This window comes from Natator depressus, chromosome 4 (genome assembly GCF_965152275.1).
Source record: "Natator depressus isolate rNatDep1 chromosome 4, rNatDep2.hap1, whole genome shotgun sequence".
In the NCBI taxonomy this organism is placed as follows: domain Eukaryota; kingdom Metazoa; phylum Chordata; order Testudines; family Cheloniidae; genus Natator; species Natator depressus.
Genome location: NC_134237.1, coordinates 107,492,129 through 107,508,398, shown reverse-complemented (window position 1 = coordinate 107,508,398; position 16,270 = coordinate 107,492,129). Strand labels below are relative to the sequence as shown.

The 16,270-nt window shown below is 44.6% G+C and overlaps 1 protein-coding gene across 1 annotated transcript in view; it reads right to left on the bottom strand.

Moving 5' to 3' along the window:
• Positions 1-15,413, bottom strand: part of KCNIP4 (potassium voltage-gated channel interacting protein 4) — an 857,625-nt gene extending 842,212 nt beyond the window's left edge. The window contains exon 1 of the mRNA XM_074951605.1: positions 15,152-15,413. Within this exon, the coding sequence (XP_074807706.1) occupies positions 15,152-15,212 (61 nt within the window). The 5' untranslated portion in view covers positions 15,213-15,413. The remainder of the gene's footprint in view (positions 1-15,151) is intronic.
• Between the last annotated feature and the right edge of the window lie 857 nt (positions 15,414-16,270).

The following is a 16,270-nucleotide window of genomic DNA, read 5'->3' as shown; positions in this document are numbered from 1 at the left end:
TGTGCTTTGTTTTTTTCTCTAGTCCAGTTGAAATTAGTTTTATTGAAGGTGCATAATGGCCCCACAGGTGACTGGAGGCATAGAAGGTCCTTCCCTTGCTGACTGACAATCAACTGGCTAGGAAAGAATTGCATGGCCTAAAACTGATGTCGTTTTGAGCTCCAGGATGTAATTTGTTAGGCAGAAGAGTTGGGATCTACCTAGTTAAAGATTTTCACCCAAGGAGAAGGAAAAGCAGGGAGCCACCACTTCTGTCATGTTGGAGGCTTCATCACTTCCAGCAGTCAAGGGCAGGACACTTCCCACAGCCGCATACAACAGACATCAGAGTATGAAAGGCCAACAGGTGGGAAAGTAGTAGTGATGTCTAGGAAGTGGAACAGCTCCTACCCATGGAGTTGGTTCTCTCTCTCAGCTTTTCAGAGAACATTTGATTTAAGTAGGCTTAAAATCGTAGGCCAGCATCATTCTGTTCCTCCTCTACCGCCTCCTGCTCCTCGCCCTGCCAAGAGAGCACTGATTACCCACTGTAGCGCCCTCTGCTCCAGCACCACAACTGTAATCCTGGCCCAGTGAGCAGGAGGGTGGGGTGGAGAGGGAGCCAACCCCTACACACGCCCTGCAGTCAGGCCAAACCTGAGTGGTGCTGCAACCTGCATGCCAAGTCAAAACGCCCAGCGTAAGGAGCCAGGCCCAGCCCCATGGGAAAGGAGCTGCTGCTGCGGGGTGCGTGCAAAGCGGCTTACTCGCCCACGGCCTACCCCAGGTCCTCCACTCTGCACTGAGCCTGTGACCCAACTACAACCTTCCTGGGACCCACTCTATGACAACCACTAGACTACAGCACTCTGTTTTAACAGCTGTCACTGGCTTCTGCACTCAGTTGTATGTGTGTGTTCAATTACAGAATTTCTTTTCTCAAAAGACAATATGAACTTTGAATACATATTTCAGTTACAGGGCGGCAGGTGAATGCTGCAAGCAAACAGTATTGCAGGAAAACCATTTATATTTATCTTTCCCCATTGGCAACATTGGAACATACAATTCCTGTTACAGCATTACATCTCATAACAGAGAAAAACCAATATCAATAAGTCCACAAATCAACAGGAAGAGTCAAAACAAAAAAGGAAAATAAACACAAAGATGGATCGTTACACACATAGGATGTCACTCAGTCACTTTGAGTAGCACATATTTATTCAGTCCTCACTCTAGCAAAATTCCACCAATGTCAATTAAAGTTTTGAGTGACCAAAAAATAATTAAGGACATCAGGATCTGGCCTATTTCATTTTAAAGTCAGCTAAACAGTCAAAGCCCAAGAGTTGGACTGATCTTAGGAAACAAACAATCATGTTGGTACCAGCATTCAATAAAAGGAAACACTACAACTCTGGATGAGCATTTTTTAGGTTGGTGGATATTTATCCCTGATTAAAATGAACTAGGCCATCTCTGTATACTCAGTCTCTGCTGGAAGAATATTGCTCTTCAAAGCATGAGCAATGATGTTCATGTCTGATTATTACATAAATACCTGTAGTGGTTCATATTAATATCAAAGGGAACAGCCCAAGCAGAAAGAGTGAGTATTAAAATAGTACCAGTCCTGTTGTGTTGAAGATTTAACCATATATATTGCTAAATTTCTGTACTTCATGGACATGACACCATAAATACAGGAAAAATCCAGTTCTCAACATTATTTCAAAGCAACGTTGATTGTATTTGACAGATATTATAGACATGCTGAGAACCATCTTACATTTTCATTTCTTCCCAGAAGAAAAAGAACATTTATTTACATACTCCCAAACTAGATTACAATCACCGTCAGATAAAGTATGTGTTTGAGTCCCTCTTGTGCATTTTTTCTTGATTCCCTCTGACTCATTTTGGAACAGTTACATCATTATCTAAAGCTGATTGCAAACTCAGTACAAATCTATTAATCATATTACATATTTGCGCTGTGGGGCCCCGTGCTGTCTTATGATGTGTTTTTCATTAAACATTCCATGATATTGTAAGCTTTGGTGATATTTAAATATTTAATCTGAAAAAAATAAAAACTATTAAAACTTTGTGTAGCTTTAGTCTTCCTCTGGACTTCTGGCATACTGAACAACCCGAACTGAAATGCTATAGTAATATACCGAATTTCATAACCGCCAATGTGTTCGAGCAATAAAAAGTGATTTGTTTTAGACAAATACACCCTGGAATCCAAAGTCTCACTCAAGGAGGGTGCAGTCTAGTGATAAAAGAAACGGAACAGAAGATTTTGTTACATAGGTGCACTTTTAAGTTAAGTTATTTTTTGGCAGAAGCCAAAAGCAATTTCATCACCTTCTGTATATACCCAGGATTGTTTGTCATACATTCTGTCCATGTTCACAGTGACTCAACATCTTTGGTTAAATCACAGCCTTTCCTTTCTGTTTGCAAAACTGTTCAAAGACTTCAGAACCTTTTGGGCCAGATGCTCAGACCCATTTTGCCACTGAGCAGCAAAAAGGGGGTAGAAACCTCTGGCAAGTTTCTTGCTGGGGATATGCTCCTGAAAGGAGGAGTTTCCAGAAGAAAGAAAGAGTCAACAGAACTGGCTCCTATGCATTCTTCATTATTGCCACTGGGGCAGCGATGTACAGGCGGGGGAGTGTCCAGAATACAATGTACTACAGCAATACCCAGATGGTATGTAGTCCTTAGGGCCTAGATCCACAAAGAGATTTAGGTGTCTAAACTCCAGCTTTAGGCACCTATGTCCCAATTTTAGGCTACATAAGACCCTCACTTGGCTGCTGCCTAAATGTGTAGGCGCTTAAACTCACTCAGCATCTAAATTAGGAGTGTAAAAGTTCTCTAGGTGCCCATGTTTATGCCTCCAGGCACAGCACTGCAGCCTCACTCTAGGCGTCTGCACACCTATATCTCACTTAAGCCCCAGCACAATCCACAAACCGGGGGAAGGTAGAAAAAGGAGAGCCTATCTCACCTGCAGACCCCTGTTTGCAAGGTGTGCTCAGAGGCTGCCTACCACATCAAGTCCCATTCAAAATCTGGCTGGGAGATGTGAGCCCACCTTATAACTTTTAACTCAGTGGTTACCACACTCACCTGGGATGTGGGAGACTCAGGTTCAAACCCCGCTTTGATGGAGAAGAAAGGATTTGAACAGGGGGCTCCCACTTCTCAGGGGTTTGGGCTCTGATCACTAAACCATAGGATAGTCTTGTGGGGGAGAGCATGGGGTGCTTTCAGTCTCTCCTACTTAAGCTGTTCTCTTTCGGATAATTACTTAAGGAGTCATTGGGCCAGACAGACATAAGAGTAACTACAGCCTAGTGCTTAGGGCACCCACTTGTGTGGTGGCAGACCTAAGGTCCAGTCCCCCTATTCCAGTGACTCAATTATTGAAAGTGGAACAGTTTCAAGAGGAGAGTGAGGGAGCCCCACCTCAATATGTTCAGTAGCGCCATGGTTAGAGCACCCTACTGAGAGATGGGAGACCCCTATTCAAATTCTCTCCCCACAAGCCAGAGGGGGCAATTGCACCCAGGTGTTCCACATCCCAGGCCAATGATCTAATCACTGGGCTAAAAGGCATAAGCTGGGCACCAGCACCATCTTCTCCTCCTCCAGCTGTTTTGTGTGGAATGAGGCAGGCGCCGAACTCATTCTCACAAGAGCTGACTTAGGCATCTAAACAACCCGACTCCAAAAGAGGAGTTTCCCATTGGAGATGCGAACAAAAGGGGTGTATGCTGGCTTTTGCGGATCCTTCCTGTTCTGAGCCTGTCTCCCCATTCATTGTATAGGAAACCCAAGCACTTAACTTGGGCTTTGTTGATCCCGCTATTGTTCCAGTGATTTCCTAGGCACTTAAAAATTAGGTGTTGCAACACTCAGCATTGCAGCATCTAAGTATCTTTTGGATCCAGGTCTATGAAACAGTAGCCTGCTGGTGCACATTAGGGGAACATTCTGATTACTATGCCCTGCACCCCTGGTTAGGGTGTGGAAGACTGTCCAGTGCAGGTGCAAGTTATCTGTCTTCTCTGTCTACTGCACTGAGCACAAAATGGATGCATGCAAGAATCTGGCCCCGTGTGTCAATGCAGACAAGAAAGCATGACAATATACAAAAGCTGCAGTTATAAACTTAAAAAGAAAAGGAGTACTTGTGGCACCTTAGAGACTAACCAAAATTTATTTGAGCATAAGCTTTCGTGAGCTACAGCTCACTTCATCGGATGCATACTGTGGAAAGTGTAGAAGATCTTTTCATACACACAACGCATGAAAAAATACCTCCCCCCACCCCACTCTCCTGCTGGTAATAGCTTATCTAAAGTGATCACTCTCCTTACAATGTGTATGATAATCAAGGTGGGCCACTTCCAGCACAAATCCAGGGTTTAACAAGAACGTCTGGGGGGGGGGGGGGAGTAGGAAAAAGCAAGGGGGGAAATAGGTTACCTTGCATAATGACTTAGGCTTGAATAGAGACTGGGAGTGGCTAAGTCATTATGCAAAAGTAAATGCAGTTTACTTTTGTTAGCAACTAAGGATTTGATTGGTCAATAAAAAATTCATGACTCTGATAATAGACACAATTACCTTCGCTTGAGAGCTTATGGTGAGGAGATTGAACAACAAGAAAAATATTTAACAAAATAAAAGATTTTGGTTTTTCTACCACTAAATTTAATATTAGCAGCAACATCCTCCTTTACATAGTTATCATGTGAAACAGATAAGGTGACCAGCTGGTCATCTTGTCTCACAAAGCACCTTATCACGTCATACTATTTTATCATTGCACCTTATCACGTCATACTATTTAATAATTATTATTAAATTACATTAAATTAATTATGTAATTATTAAATTACAATTATTATTGTAATGTGTTTTACCAGGCCAGACTTCCATTGGCCTTAATGGAGCAATGCTAATTTAACCAGTTGAGGATCTGGCCTATGGTTTGTTTTATTTCCGTATAAAATGAGAATAGTGAAAACAATGCTAACTTTTAAACAAGAAAGAATATTTCTTTATAGGGCAAATCTTAACCTTAGCTGCCATATTATGCATGACAACCTCTTTCAGCTGATAGCTCATTCTTCTCGATGGACATACAACCATTTCTTTCATATTGATGCTATGCAGCCGTACCGTTAATTATAGGCATATATAAGGGGGGGTCATGACTGTGAAAAGCATCTCTAAAGAAACTCTAGATTGCAAGTGAAATATGAGTGCAAAACAGCAAAAAGAAATTCACTTCAGAATTCTGATAGCAGTGTTGGGGATTATATCCCTTAAACATGCATAAAACATACAGGGAAAATATGGAGACCCATAAAAATCCTATGGGAAAATAAACAGGGAGTCCTAAAAATACAAAATAGTGATTATTGTAAGAATATATACTGTCTACGTTTCCATTCTTTTGATTTAATGGACACTGTTTTTCTTTCACTTTTTACTAATGGTCTATAATGGACTTTGCCAGGCTTAACTGAAAGATAAAAAGCGATAGTATTAATTAAAAATAATTGCAGTGCAGCACATTTGAAATAAGTACCCATTACAATTACGCCTATGAGCTCACTTAAACTAGCTGGTATAGAAGCCAAGAAAAAAAATGAAATTAAAAAGATAGTTTGTTGAAAAACACAAACTGTCAACTGATCCAACTGAACTCTTAAATTCTAAATGTCACTCTTTCAAGTCCTCAACCTTATGCTTTTTGTTTCAGTCCCTCATTTCTCCCACATGTTATTAATTCTAGCCTCTTTTAAACCTTGGTTTTCCTGACTTTTTTACCTTGGGCCTATGTATTATAAAACACATCTCCTGTGAACAAAGGTTACTAAAAATCCACATGCTGGACCATAATTCTAACAATCTGAGCAATGGGCAACCAAGCCTCCAAATGCTTAGGCCTGGTCTATGCTACAGAGTTAAGTCGACATTAAGATCCACCTCCCTGAGAGGCGTAGCGCTTAGGTCAATGTCGTTAGGGCGATGCAGTGTCTGCAGACACTGTTACTTACATCACCTGTTGGCTGTTAGCTCCATGTGAGGCTCACTGCAGGAGCTCCCCACCCTGGGGCTGACAGCCTGAGCTGTCAGCTCACTAGCCTGGCGCTCCATTTCACAGCAGGGAGCCTACCAGTTTCACAGCTGCTATTATTTCACATTTCCGCTCCAGCTGTCAGCCCCAGGGCTGGGGGCTCCAGCTGTGAGCCCTGTGTGGTCAGCCTTGCACCACAATGCCCCACTACAGTCAGTGCAAGCACTCCTGCTGAGGACGCGCGCCACTGGCAGAAGGAGGGCAGTGTGGACACCAAACAGCCAATTTAATTGCTGTGGTGACCGTAGTTTGACCTAGCTTAAGTCACCCTCACTTTGATGTGTAGACAAGCCTACAGTCACACAAGTAGTCTCACTGAAGTCAAATGACTCCAGTCCTACAGAGACAAGGTGGGTGAGGTAATATATTTTATTGGACCAACTTCTGTTGGTGAGAGACAAGCTTTTGAGCCACACACAGCTCTTCAGGTCTGGGAAAGATACTGCATGTGTCACAGCTGCATGCAAGGTGGAGCAGATTTTTCAGCATAAGTAGCTAGCACATGTTTTAAGAGACTGTTTGAGGTAGAGCAGGCCATTCATATCTCTGCAGTTTTAGGACACAGAGCAGGTTACAGATTGCTGTAATAAGGCACAAATCCATTCTCTATTCAATCCATGATTTTTAGTAATCTAGAAGAGTTTTGAATGTAAGCTTCCAGGCTTATCTTTTGGAAGTATTATGCATGTTTCCTTTGAAGATGAGGACAGGGGTCAGACAGAGTGATCACTTTGAGAAAAGGGTAGATGTGGTGTTTTTGTCTTTAATCATTTGCTTGTGTGAGTTCATTGGAGTGCATAGTGATTGTCTAGTTTCATCCACATAATTGTTATTGGGGCATTTGGTGCACTGGATGAGGTACACCACATGTTGTGATAGGCATGTGTAGGACCTGAAGAGGTGTATTGTGGGGGGTGTTTATCAAGTTAAAGAAGTATGGGCTGGATGAATGCACTATAAGGTGGGTAGAAAGTTGGCTAGATTGTCGGGCTCAACGGGTAGCGATCAATGGCTCCATGTCTAGTTGGCAGCCGGTGTCAAGTGGAGTGCCCCAGGGGTCGGTCCTGGGGCCGGTTTTGTTCAATATCTTCATAAATGATCTGGAGGATGGTGTGGATTGCACTCTCAGCAAATTTGCAGATGATACTAAACTGGGAGGAGTGGTAGATACGCTGGAGGGCAGGGATAGGATACAGAGGGACCTAGACAAATTGGAGGATTGGGCCAAAAGAAATCTGATGAGGTTCAATAAGGATAAGTGCAGGGTCCTGCACTTAGGACGGAAGAACCCAATGCACAGCTACAGACTAGGGACCGAATGGCTAGGCAGCAGTTCTGCAGAAAAGGACCTAGGGGTTACAGTGGACGAGAAGCTGGATATGAGTCAGCAGTGTGCCCTAGGAGCCAAGAAGGCCAATGGCATTTTGGGATGTATAAGTAGGGGCATAGCGAGCAGATCGAGGGACGTGATCGTCCCCCTCTATTCAACATTGGTGAGGCCTCATCTGGAGTACTGTGTCCAGTTTTGGGCCCCACACTACAAGAAGGATGTGGATAAATTGGAGAGAGTCCAGCGAAGGGCAACAAAAATGATTAGGGGTCTGGAACACATGACTTATGAGGAGAGGCTGAGGGAACTGGGATTGTTTAGTCTTCAGAAGAGAAGATTGAGGGGGGATTTGATAGCTGCTTTCAACTACCTGAGAGGTGGTTCCAGAGAGGATGGTTCTAGACTATTCTCAGTGGTAGAAGAAGACAGGAGTAATGGTCTCAAGTTGCAGTGGGGGAGGTTTAGGTTGGATATTAGGAAAAACTTTTTCACTAGGAGGGTGGTGAAACACTGGAATGCGTTACCTAGGGAGGTGGTAGAATCTCCTTCCTTAGAAGTTTTTAAGGTCAGGCTTGACAAAGCCCTGGCTGGGATGATTTGATTGGGGATTGGTCCTGCTTTGAGCAGGGGGTTGGACTAGATGACCTCCTGAGGTCCCTTCCAACCCGGATATTCTATGATTCTATGATCATTGTAGTAGAGGACATGTGTCTGCAGATTTTGCATCCTTTGTTCTGGCAGGGTCTGGTGCCACTTTGAGTTGGTGTGTCCTGGTCTGTGGGGATCTTACTCCAGGGCTGGAGCACCCACAGGGAAAATTTGGTGGGTGCGGAGCACCCACCGGCAGCTCTCCGCCCCGCCCCAGCTCCGCTTCCTCCCCTGAACGCCCCACCCCGCTCTGCTTCTCTGCCCTCCCCCCCCCGACTTCCCGTGAATCAGCTGTTCGTGCGGGAAGCCTGGGAGGGCTGAGAAGCAGGCGGCGGCTTTGCGCTCAGGCCCAGGGAGGCGGAGAGGAGGCAAGCTGGGGCGGGGGAGCACGAGGAGGGCCACCCATGCCGCAGCAAGTAACCCAGGGGACACGCAGGGGAATCGCTCCTGGCCCCAGCTCACCTCGTCCTCCCTGGACCTGAGTGGGAAGCCGCTGCTTGCTTCTCAGCCCTCCCCGGCTTCCCACGTGAACAGCTGATTCGCGGGAAGCCGGGGGGCGGAGAAGCAGAGTGGGGTGGTGCGTTCAGGGGAGGAGGCGGAGATGAGGTGAGCTGGGTCCGGGCGGGGAGCTGCCGGTGGGTGCTCTACACCCACCAAATTTTCCCCTTGTGTGCTCCAGCCCCGGAGCACCCACGGAGTTGGTTGCTCCCTCTGTTCCCCCCCTAGCTTCGCTACCCTGCCCCTAGGAGCCAGAGGGACCTGCCGGATGCTTCCCGGGAGCAGCCCCAGGTAAGCCCCGCTGGGACTCCCCACCTCGCCCCCCGGCAGGTCCCTCTGTCTCTTAGGGGCGGGGTGGGCACCCACTACGGTGGCCCACGAGACCCTCCTACCTAGTTCCGGGGCAGTCACGGGACAGGGGAGGGGGGTAGATGGGGCAGGGGTCCGGGGGAGGTCAAGGAACGTGGGGGGGTTGGATGGGCCACGACCCCCTCGTGGGGTGAGGAGGGAACCGGTTGTTAAGATTTTGGCAGCTCATCACTGCCCAACTCTATAGACTATGGGCCAAATTTGGCCCTAGTGAGCACAGCAGTGGCAAGCAGAGATCCTGCTAGTGAGGGTAGGATACTGCAGGGATGGCTAGAACAAAAACATATGTCGACCATCAGACCTCCTGGTAGCACCGTACAGAGTAGCCAGCTAAATCACAGGTCAAATTCTGTGGCGACTTGGTGCCCATGCAAGTTTTTAGCCAGGCCTACCTCCTACTGCACAGCTTTGAAACAGAGACAGATCCTACCCCACTGAAAAGGATGAGGTGACTCACAGATGTGCTCCTTGCCTCCCCAGAACGAGTGCCATGTCTATCAGTCAGAATGCATGCCAATAAATAAGAGTGCTGCACTGACTGTAGCTGTTATTAAAACACAGTTGACTTTTAGCCCACTTCACAACCTTGTGCGCCATTTTTCATTCATGTCAAGTAATAGCAGAAGCCACTACTAATACCAAATATTAAATGAACAGTGCTGCTTATGAAAACTATTTCTTCAGGCAAGCAGACAGTTTTGCACCCACCTCTTTGTTGATTGTTTCCTTGTGAGCAATTGAGCCATTTTGGAAGGGGCAGAGGAAACATTATTCTGTAAGGAAACCCACCAACAGTAAATCCAAGGAATAGAGTTTTACTGCAGTTGTGGTGTAAAAAAATTTACTACCGTTACTACAGGGTCCATTATTATGTGGTAACAACTCCAGATCCAGGTCACAGCATCCATGTAATCTACCTGCCTGCCAACATCAATTTGCTATTTGTGGAGATCCCTGCTGCAAGAGGGGAGTGTTTGGTGGTGAAAAAGAAGAAGTTAGGGCTTTCCCTTTCAGTGCTATTGCTGGAGGTGGGTTAAGAAGGTATAGCAATAAGTGGTTCCTCCCACTTGAGTCCTATTCATAGAAAGGGACCCAGGACGAGCCTGGGAGTTGCAGAGTTTGCATTTGATGCAGATCCCGAAGCAGACACATGCTTTGCTTGTGCTCATAGCTGTCCCTATCGCCTGTTCCATTCTGTATGAAGAGAGGAAAACCTCAATCTGAATGATTTGGAGAGCAAGATCTTTATACAATGTATTTCAATACACTTTGTGCTCACAAGAAAGAGGAGACAAGCAGAAAGGGAGGGGGCAGCATGACAAGAATGTGCACATCCATGAAATTAAACAAAATCACCAGCCTTCATGGTATTTTTAGTGGCTCTTTGTGTCATGCACCAAACACCAAGCATAAATCATAATGGTAAAGAGAATGGCTGAGACCGGATAAAATACAGCTAAATGTTGTACATATCAAATATTCAGCTCTAACCAAAAGACAATCTTAAGTGTACATCTGATTCAAATATAAAAGCTTTCCATGATGTGTGCAATTTTGTCTTTTTATAGCTGCATTAACTGATAGACACGATCTGCCTCAATATATTTTACAACAGTTGAATAAACTCTGGGAAAGGAGTAACTGCATCAAACCTTGTATGTCTGGAGAAACTTCAAGTATATTTGCTTATTCATCAGTACCCTTAGCTTGCACAGTAACTGCTCAACAATGCAAAATAGACAGGAAACAAACTCTGTAAAATTGCTCTTCAGAGGGAAGCCAAGGTACTTTAACTGTATAATGTGAAGTGAGGATCTCTACAGAATTTTGCACGTAATTAATCCAAAAATAGTTAGTTACTTAGACATGAGATTATGACCTATGCCAACAAAAGGATATTCAAACTAAAGACTAAACATCTTCTCTTCAACGGAATATCTAGTTACTGCAGTGTTTTTGGAGCCTGATTTTTGGGTGCACAAGGAATGCCAAATCTTCATGAAGTCAACTGGAGTTCGAGGTGTTTACTGAACACAGGATTGTGTACAACATCGCCCGCTTTTGAAATATCTGCTATACAGTAGCAAAAGGAGACAAGTTCAGTATTATATATTAATTTACATTGTTTGCCATTCTCCCTTAAATGTTATGTCACTTTCCCTTGTAGATTGCATACTTTTCCATTTAAAATACTGATTTTCCTCCCTCACATTTCAGGTCATGAGTCCATTTCATTTGTTCCTTTGCTTGTGTATTCATAATGTCTGCAGGAATGTGCACAGCTTGGAAACAGCATATTTAAGTCAATTCAGTGCCCATAAAGGGAGCATAAAAACCACTACACAAAGGGCTAGATTTCCTTCAGGCTCAGGTTAACATGGCAGAAGACCCCAAAGGTAAAAGTCCACTGGAACAAGACTGCAGCAGCACAAAATAGCCACAATCTTCCTTATCCTGGAAGGAGGTCTTGCACACCCAAAAAAGTGGGAGAATTCAAGCAGAAAGACTGACCAAGGATTCCTGGGAGAAATTGGTTCAGTTCCTCCCCACTGCAGAATTCCTAGAGCCCAGAACAAACTCTAGCAGCCACCTTGTTGGGAAGATCAATGAAAGATACTGACAGCATCACTGCCTGCCCTCCACAGGGGGTGAATCCAGTCTGGGATACAAGGAGAATGGACTGGCATCAGTGGATGTAATTTACAGCTCCCTCCTCCAGCACTACCAAACTGGGTCCCTATCTTTTTCAATACGTCTTGTACTTATGGTATTAGTTGAAGGGCTTTGCGAAGGCCTCCTTTACCTTCTTTTCTCCTTTCTCTGCAACTGTCTTTCCTTCTTTCCTACAAAGTCTCTTTTCATCTTTCTCCCCATGTAGCTTCTCCTTCCCCTTTCTCTGCCTGTCTCTCATTTAATTTCTTCTAGTGTCTTTGTCCAGAGATGCCTTCAGGTGCTGAAATCAGATCTTGATGGAAAAAGTGTTAATACTACTTACTTGGCACTACTGCACAAGAATCTCCCATAAGCATGGAGGGGAGCAAAAAACAGACAAGATGATCCCTTAACCAAATGTTAAAGTCGTGTAAATACATCTTCATAATATTTCTTGTGGAATCTACTATATATTTAATATGCATAATAGCTGCTTTCTTGCATTGTAAAAATAGATTTTGGGGTAGAGAGAGAGAACTGCAAAACAAACCATAGTCCTCTCTCTCCATTTAGCTTTTTTAAAAAAAAATCTTATATAAGAGACACATGGATTTTGTAAAGGTTTTGTTCGTGAAAACACTACAACCAGTGTAACCTATTCATCAGTAGAACATCTGTAACACAGGAATGGACACTGCCCTACCAATATGGCTCAGTCTTAATCTGTATCAATCTCTAGGAGTGGGGGCATTTCCTGACTGCATCAGCAATCAGTGTTGCTCCCATTGTAGGCAATTTGTTGTAAAATGTGGCCTTTAAGATTCAACATGGTAACTTCCCACCAAATAAAATATGGAAAGGCACTTGTCAGTTTGAAAAACATAACATAGATGTCCTTATCTCTGTTGTTAACATCACTAAAACAGTTTAAAACCTAACAGACTTATCATTAATGCAGTTTGTTTACTTTTCACATTATATTCAGCTTAGAAAGTGATGCAGAGGAACAGTAGCACTTTTGTGGACAGTTTCAGTTTCTGATTCTCATGCCCTAGCAGCAAAATGCTGAAGTGTTCATGGTACAGACACTGCAGTACAAATATACTTACATTTAAAAAGCTGTTTTCACTGCAACTTGAAAAAAGAAATCATGGAAACAACTCTCTTGAAAACAGCTTGTGGTAAACACAAGTTTTACAAAAAGGGCCTAAATTGATTGGACACTGCCCCTTTAAATGGTCAAGTTGTAAGACCCTTAGCAATGCTGAACAACATTTATCCAAAATAGTTTTACAAGATTCTACTCTAAACAACATTAAATCCTAATATTGTAAGTACAAATATCACGCTATGCTTTATCCTTGGTAACTACGATATTTTGAGTTTTAAAGGTAAAGACCAAAATCCAGCAGAGACTGATACACATGCATTACTTTACTCATAAATAGTCCCAGTGAAGTCCAGCTGAGTACAGTAATGCACATGTGTAATATTTGCACAATCAGGGGCAAGAAAAATCAGCCTAATTATTATGAGCAGTGAGCCAAGGTACAATAGTCCTATATAAAAAGGAACCATTTATTTTGAGCCTTGTAATTACAATAAAGTAGATGTGGTCAACAACTTTTTTCCTCTAAGATTTCCTGGCAAAATAGTGTACACTGAGTGCCTTATATTTTTGTAAAAATTCACACTTTGCTTTTTGTAATTAAGTAGTGAAAATGCAGTTTACTAATTTTATCCATGTCAACCATGTATCTTAAAGAGATGCCCATTAAAAATTCTATGAGCAAGCAGGATTCACGTCAAGTGAACCAAAAGAGTAATTCTGCTGAACATACATGTTAAAATTTTAAAGTGCAGGTTCAACTAAAAAAAAGTATTTCTGTAAAAACAGCATCTAGTCATTTCATGTTTATTATTTCCTCAGTTTACATGCAAACATTTTCCCCTTACTGCTAACTCTGAAAACTCTACCTGCGTTCACCCCTTCTTACACATCCACTTCTAGTAACAATCCATAGGCCAAATTATGCCTCAGTAACAGCTGTGAAACCCCACTGCCTCCAAATTATGACCTTAGTTCCACCTGTTTAACCCTATGAGCCTTGAATGGGGATTTCACAGGTGTAACTGAGGGAATCATGTGGCATGTAGAATATTTACTACAGGAGATGATATGAGAAAGAAAGAAACCAACTTGATTTTTAGATTCCAAGTAGAGACTAATGCTGACAGGAAAAAGTCTTTACTTGTGTCTCAGTGGTTAACAGGCCAAGTTTCCACAGCTTACAAGAAACAGAGTATCACAGCATCACTTCTACAGAGTTACTTCTCAGACTAAAAAGACCCTTTGTTTTTAAGCACAGCTTATTTTTCTGTCATACAATACAAATATACAGTTTAACAGTTTAACAATATAGCCTAAAAAACAGGATTACACACACAATGATCAAGATTCCTTTATAAAGTTCAAGTGCCCTAATATCCTGCCTGTAAAACTGCAAGCCCTAATTTTTGAACAGGAGAAAAGTAGATGAAAGCAGAACATGGCCTGGGGACTAGGCCAGTGAGTGGATGGTGGGTACAATCCTACAGAGTGCACGTGGCTCAGAGACTTTTGCTTAGAAGACTACTTTGAAGCAGCAGGAAGCAGCTAGGACTCTGCTGCCTTTCTTTATGTAACCTCACTTCAAGGCCAGTGCTCTTCTATGCTTGGCACCAAGCAGTTTGCAAGCAGGAGTCTAAGAATACAGCAGGAAATATTAACATATTTGCCTCTTTCCTTGACAAATACATGTCAAAAGGATCAGGGAATGTTATTTTGCAAGACTTCTACATGAATTCTCACTTCTCTCCATAGCCAGCAGGCTGTTAAGAAGTGGGCATCATCCATAATACCAGCAATTTAAATAAAAATACATTCTCTCCATCCATCATATCTAAATAAAATCAGTTTCCTGTGTACGGTGGGTGTAAACTGTAACCCCTACGCCCTGGTTTCTTTTCTAAAACGCAAGTTACTCCGTGCAGTTTCTTTGGAATATGCTGAACTGCAAAACACAAGAAAAACAAGAAGAGATCGGCCAGCTAGTGTTTCTGTTATAAAGAGTGTCACTGTCTTCAGCTAGATAGTTTTGTTTTTTTACACAGACATAACACGCGCAGGGAAGTACAAGTGTGACTGATCAAAATAACGTCATGTGAGAGTTAGCGATCGGAAAGAACGTGTGCAGGTTGCATTTGGCAATTTCATATCTAGCCTCCGTTAATTTCAGGAAAGGCAAGAGCACCAGCAAGGTTCACAGTGGACACCTTAGGATAGACTTTCCTAGGCACTGAACATTTCTCTGACCCGGATCTCATGCATTAATCGCCTCCCTCTCTCAAGCCAGCGCAGGTTTATTCCTCTCATGCCAAGCGGCAAAGAGGGGGGTCCCTCGACAAGTTGCAAGGTTTCTGCTTAACACGAATCAAAGCCCAACATGCTCGCCCAGTCCTACCGCCTGTAGAGCTGGCCTCCTCCAGCTGCGCCGAGATGCTCTCCACTCTCCTCGCATTCATGCCGAGAGGGGTGGGCTCGCCTAAAGTCTCGTCGGGGCTGGAGAAGAAAAAGGCGACACGGTGTTCCCCCAGCCGGCGCAGAGAGCGAGCGGCCGCGCTGGGTAGGCTCCGCCGTGCGCCTGTGTGCCGGAGCCGAGCCGCAGCCGCGCTGGAGCCAGCCCGCTCACCTTAGAGGGAGGCGCAAGGGCGGACGCGCCAGCCAGCCACGGAGCGGGACCGTGGCACCCCCAGCCTAGCCTGCGCGGGCACCTCCCCCTGCAACCTGCTGCTGGGTCCCTGACCGGGGCGGGCGGCGAGCACGCGGTCCCGCTGGATCCCTGGGATGGTTCTGGGAGCTCCGTGTTGGGCTGCCTGGAGCTCCCTGAGGGCCCCTTGGTGCCAACGCTGCTGTACAAAAACATCTACCCCTCTCCCACGCCGGGCCCAGGACATGGAGCCCCTGGCTCCACCCCAGTGCAGGGACCGGTGCTAGACTAGATGTGTGGCTGCCCTGTCCCATACCTTGGCTCTCGGGAGCCAGCACCTCTAGGAGGGGAAAGGCTAGTTTAGGTTCCATGTCCTGTGGCTCCCTGCCTTCTTAGAGGCTGCCAACAAGAAAGCCAGTTACTGACCCTGGCCAGCAAGGCAGGGGTAGACACCTGGCTGCTAGGAACTGGCCTGAGACCATCGGCTCCTTTCCTACAGGCCAGCCAACAGCATACAACTGAATTTAGCACAGGGCCCACCCAGGGAATGCAGGAGTCCACAGAAGTCTAGTGCAGGTATCCACAGAGCTAAAAGGAAACACCCCTTTGCCATTCTTACCTCAAGTCAGCGTGGGCTGATGCACTGGGCTCTTGACTAGGATCTAGGAGACCTGTGCTCTCTTCCCAGCTCTGCCACTGACTTTAGGCAAGTTGTTTCCCTCCCACCATTTATCTTGTCTATTTAGGCAGCAAACTGTTTGGAACAGTGGCCCTCTTATTGCGGGATTGTACCTGGGACCTCCATATCAGTCAGGCTCTCTGTGGGTATGTCTACACAAGGATAAAAGCCCTGAAGCATGGCTGTGGCTGTCC